The sequence below is a fragment of the Mus caroli genome, chromosome 8 (genome assembly GCF_900094665.2).
Source record: "Mus caroli chromosome 8, CAROLI_EIJ_v1.1, whole genome shotgun sequence".
NCBI lineage: Eukaryota > Metazoa > Chordata > Mammalia > Rodentia > Muridae > Mus > Mus caroli.
The window spans coordinates 101,239,126-101,243,919 of NC_034577.1; the positions used below are offsets into that span (position 1 = coordinate 101,239,126).

Genomic DNA, 4,794 nt, shown 5'->3' on the forward strand with positions numbered 1-4,794 from the left:
GGGAGGGGAGGGGAGGGGAGGGAAGGGAAGGGAAGAAGAAAAGAAAAGAAAAGAAAAGAAAAGAAAAGAAAAGAAAGGAAAGGAAAGGAAAGGAAAGGAAAGGAAAGGAAAGGAAAGGAAAAGAAAAGAAAAGAAAAGAAAAGAAAAGAAAAGAAAAGAAAAGAAAAGAAAAGAAAAGACCCAGAGCAACCAAACAAAAGACCATTTCTACTGCAGTATCATGACCTGACCCCACCATGTCCACACGTGTTTCTGAGCAAAACTCCTGTAGGTCAGGAATCAAAGAATATGCCATTTATTTTCCCACATAGCAGAAGAAAGAAACCACAGGCCCAGGCGCCCCTTCTGAAAGCTGGTCCAAACAATTCTGGCCATTGTCATTGCAGGTGACAGGGCTTCTAACTTCCCACCCCATACTGTTCCCTCTCACCTTGTCATAAAATGTGAAGATGGCATTGAACTCTTCTGAGGTCAGCTTCATACCCTGGAAAGACCAAAGAGTTAAAGAAACGAAGCCCCAAAGTATAAATGAGAGAGGGGGGTGGTTAATGTGTAAGAAATATAATTCTGCACGACTTTTGGTGTGTGGTTGTGTGCATGTGCATGTGTGTGTGTGCATGTGCATGTGCACATGAGTGCACGTGCATGTGCGTGAGTGTGTTGGAGCAAAGGAGGGCAGAAGGCTGAAGCTCCAAGAGATGGGGGGTGGAGGGATGGAGAAAGCCAAAAGAGAGCAAAGCAACGTTTGTACCTGAAATTTCAGCAGGAAGTTCTCTTGTACAGGCAAGAGTCTGGAAAGAAAATATTAGAACAGAGATTAGAGGATACGCCAAGGGCAGCAGCCACTCAGATAGGAAGCAGGGTCTAGAGGAAGCATCTGTAGCTATGGAAACAATCACTGAGCACTTTATAAAGCAGGAGTCAGTTGGAATGTTAAGAAAAAGAAAAAAAGAGGAAGAAAGAAATGGACAAAGTGTAGAAGCAAGGTTTCCAGTTCCTGGAGTGGGGCAGAGAGGCAGTGGGGAAACAGAGGGAGCCTGACACTCTGGGAGTCTGGAGGTGGGGATGGGGATAAGGGGTTTTCAGTTCCAGTTGGTTTTGTCTTGGACTCAGATGGGGACAGCAGCACAGGAGCCTGTTCAACGTGACACGGGGGGAGAGGGGCGCAGGAAAGGTACATACCTAGACATCTCTGAGAGACCCAATTTGCCATCTCCATTTAAGTCAAACATCCGTAGCTGTTGGGAACAGAAAGAGTTAGCTGGGTTATCTGAACTTCTTAGATAAGGGCCTCCACCTGCTGTCATCTGCACTGGGGTCACTTGAAGCTAGAGACCAGCTTGGTCTCAGTCAATTACTAGGGGAGACAGTGACGATTCAGTCCTCCTGGGGTGGTGAGACACAACAGCCATCACTGTGGACACAAGGCCCACCGTCTTGAGGTTCATCTTCTCCTGGAGATTTATGAGTTCCCATGGAAACAGAGAACCCCCAAGCCTGTTATCACCATGGGAGTCAGTTCAGCGAGCACGTCCAAGGACGTATGGTGCTGTGAGTGAAGCATTGGCAGAGAAAGGACCCTGCATGTTAGAAGCCTCAGGGCTCAGGACCCATGCCCCACACCACTAGGAGAGAGGCAATGCTATCACTTACTATGGTCTGGGTGTACTCCTGGAGCTTAGGTTCATCATAGGGCCGGTTGGCCTTCTTCAGGAGGTCAGACAGGAATCCCTGGAACACCAAAGGTCTGTTCAGAGCCCAACTTGCTCATCTAGCCTCCCACCCATTCATTTACTTATTCCTTTAGAAAATCAAAGTTGATCTTTAAGCTCTACCAACTACACAGCTTGCATTTCTCTAACTTTCCTAACCCCTTAATATCTGTAAAATGACCATAAAGGCCGTTGGGTGGCTCCTGGGTACATACAACCTTGCACACATAGAATAAATGGTAGAGACTGGCTTCGACTCCCTTCTCAGAACCCAGCTATGCCCAAGGGTCACTGGTCTCTCAGAGGAATTGGGGTAGATGTCTAAATTAGATAGCCAATCTTCTGGAATTTCCTCAAGAGAACCTATACTGGATCCTCAGTGAAGTGTGCTTTGGTTGAATGCCTGGTCCTGTAGATCCCTATTGCTGGCACAGGACTTCTTCAAAGAAGTTCAACATCTGTGTCAGGATCAAGTACCTCTAAGGAGACCATAACCTCTAAGTGCTCCCCATTCAACATCCCTTCCCTCCCTGGTTCTTTTCACCCACCAAGACTCTGGCCTCGAGTTTATTCTCCATTCCTCCCCCCACATCATTTATTCATTTAGACAATCAAAATTAATCTTTAAGCCCTATCAACCAGACAGCTTACATTTCTCGTACCTCCCTAGCCCCTTAACATCGGTGGTAAGACCATAAAAGCCTTTATAGCAAGCCATAAAAGCTTGCTCTTGGGTACATACAGCTTGCCCTCCTCTGTACCGTCCCTAGGACCCCTCATACCTTGAGCTCATTGGCTTCGATGTAGCCACTTCTGTCTGTGTCATACTTCCGCCAAGCCTGCAACGGGAATGCCAACCTAGTCACAAAAACACATCAAACCCTGCTACCCTCCCTCAGGTTCTCTTTAACAGGACAGTAGGGTCTTGGTCCCTTCAGTGTCACAGAGGAAGAAACAAAGGAGAGTCTCTTGGTCAAGGTTACATAGAAGGGGAGAAAAACTACCTGGCAAAGGCCCCTTATTTTAATTTGCTCCAGGCTTAGGTCCTGGTTTGTAGGTACTGTTTGTTTTGTACGTTGAGGGAGGTACGGTGTGATCATCACAGCAGGCCTGTGGAGGCCAGGGAACAACTCATAGAAGTTGTTTCCTCCTTTCAACATGTGTGGGCTTTGGAGTTTGAACTCAGGTTGTTGGAGTGAACAGCAATCACCCTTACCCACTGAGCCACCCTGCTAGCTCCTAGGTCGTCCTGCAAATTAGGGTGGACCTTTTTTTTCTAAGTGCTAGCCAGGCAGTTTTGATCCAGGATAGAACAAGGACCTGATAGATCTTAGGTTTGCTTCGGGTATGAGGTCTCCTTTTATTGGTGAGGAGTGAGGGAGGAGGTGGGGATGGGAGGCAAACTCAGGAGGGAGCAGGAACAGGCCTGGCTCCTGTTTATTTTTCTCAGTCTGCCATCCCTCCCCCAAAGATGTATTTCATGGACATGTTCAATGGTCAAGCAGAATTGTTAATGCAATTGGTTATTTTAGACTGTACCCAAAACAACACTACTCCCTTGCCTTTCTTATAAAACCTCTCTCTCTCCCCCCCCCTCAAAATCACCTATCTTCTGCTCTCATATGGTTCAAGTGAGATTGAGAGTAAGCACGTGACCTAGGCCTGACCTCTCCCCACTCAGTCCCAGGCTCTGGTCTATGTCTTTTGTTTGGTAAAAGTATTAGAACTCTGTAAAAACCAGGGCTGAGCTTGCTGACCACATGAGCTGCATCCTTTAACTCCTTCTTAGAGGCAGTTTCGGCTAGATGACATAAGAGTCTCACCACCGTGGAGATAGGGTCTCTTCCAGCTCCAGTGGAGCCTTTAAGAACTACAGCTCAACTGGCTCCCCACTGGGTTCATAAGATGCTCTGCACCAGAGCCACCAGGTAAGCAGGTTCAACCATAGACACCATTAGATAACTAGTCTTTGTCTCTCTATGGTGTTAAATGTGGGGGGATAATTTGTTACACAGCAGCAGGTAACTTATAATGTCCTGAGACTCCGTGGTCCTATACATAAGGGCTCTGAAACCATCAGGTGGGGGAGATGGAATGTCAGGGACAGAACTGCCCGAGTCTCTGGCAAAGAGTCCCAGAGAACCTGGCTCCTCTCAGTCTTTGTACTATATTTGTGTTTCATATATGTGTATATATATAATATATATATTTCATACACACACATGTATATATATTTCAAATTTTGCTCCTTTGACTTTTCTGCCCATCACACCTGGCTCCAAAGCCACACTTGAGCCACATTGCGTTTCTTGAGAGGGGGAAAAACAAACTCAAATCTCCTCCCTGAAATTTCTCTCCAGTACACGCTACCTCTGTATGAGTGCTTCTCGTGTTGACAGGAGTCTTAGAACTTGTGGACAATGTAGGGTCTTTCTTTTATATATATATATTTAAAAAACTGTGATTTTTCACTGCATACTGGGACATCTGGTCTTCGTTTTTCTTAGAGTTATGAAACACAAGTAAACCCATCCTCTAGACAGCTTGGGTAGCTGCCACCCAATCCTCCTCCACAGGGCAAAGCATCCAGAGGCTACTCTAACTATGATCCTGCAGCACGTCTGACCACACCCCAGTCCCCCCTCATCCCACCCCCACCTTTACTCTCTACTGGTTCTGGGCTCTAAGCTCTCAACTTCCTTTCCCTTCTACCAAGGTGCCCTTATTCTCTTCTCATTCAAGGAAGAGAGTTAAAGAGACTCAGGCTTTGCAGGATCTAAAAAGAAATAAAAGGAGTCCTGAGGTATTCCTAAAATTAGATGTTAAATGTTGTGCTCAGCAGGATGGGGTCTATGGGAGAACACGGGGCCTTTCAGGGTTTCTGAGGGACCATTTCATGTTTGCAGATGCTAAGAATGGAATGAACAGCTAACCCCAGGAAGGGGGGAAGTTTTGGAGGGTGGTGGGATCCCAGGAGGTGTCTGCGAGAGGGAGGCTGGGCTTGTTCAGCAGACATGCATGGGTGTAGAAGGGTAAAGGCATGCAAGAGTATAGTATCATGTCAATCAACCACATGGAGGGA

At 46.7% G+C, this 4,794-nt stretch overlaps 1 protein-coding gene across 1 annotated transcript in view; it reads right to left on the reverse strand.

Moving 5' to 3' along the window:
- Positions 1 to 4,794, reverse strand: part of Calb2 (calbindin 2) — a 26,403-nt gene that overhangs the window by 4,902 nt on the left and 16,707 nt on the right. Inside the window, exons 5-9 of the mRNA XM_021170541.2 lie at positions 2,495 to 2,551; positions 1,654 to 1,731; positions 1,183 to 1,238; positions 752 to 791; positions 431 to 484 (exon numbers count right to left, since the gene is read on the reverse strand). Coding sequence (XP_021026200.1) covers positions 431 to 484; positions 752 to 791; positions 1,183 to 1,238; positions 1,654 to 1,731; positions 2,495 to 2,551 — 285 coding nt within the window. The remainder of the gene's footprint in view (positions 1 to 430; positions 485 to 751; positions 792 to 1,182; positions 1,239 to 1,653; positions 1,732 to 2,494; positions 2,552 to 4,794) is intronic.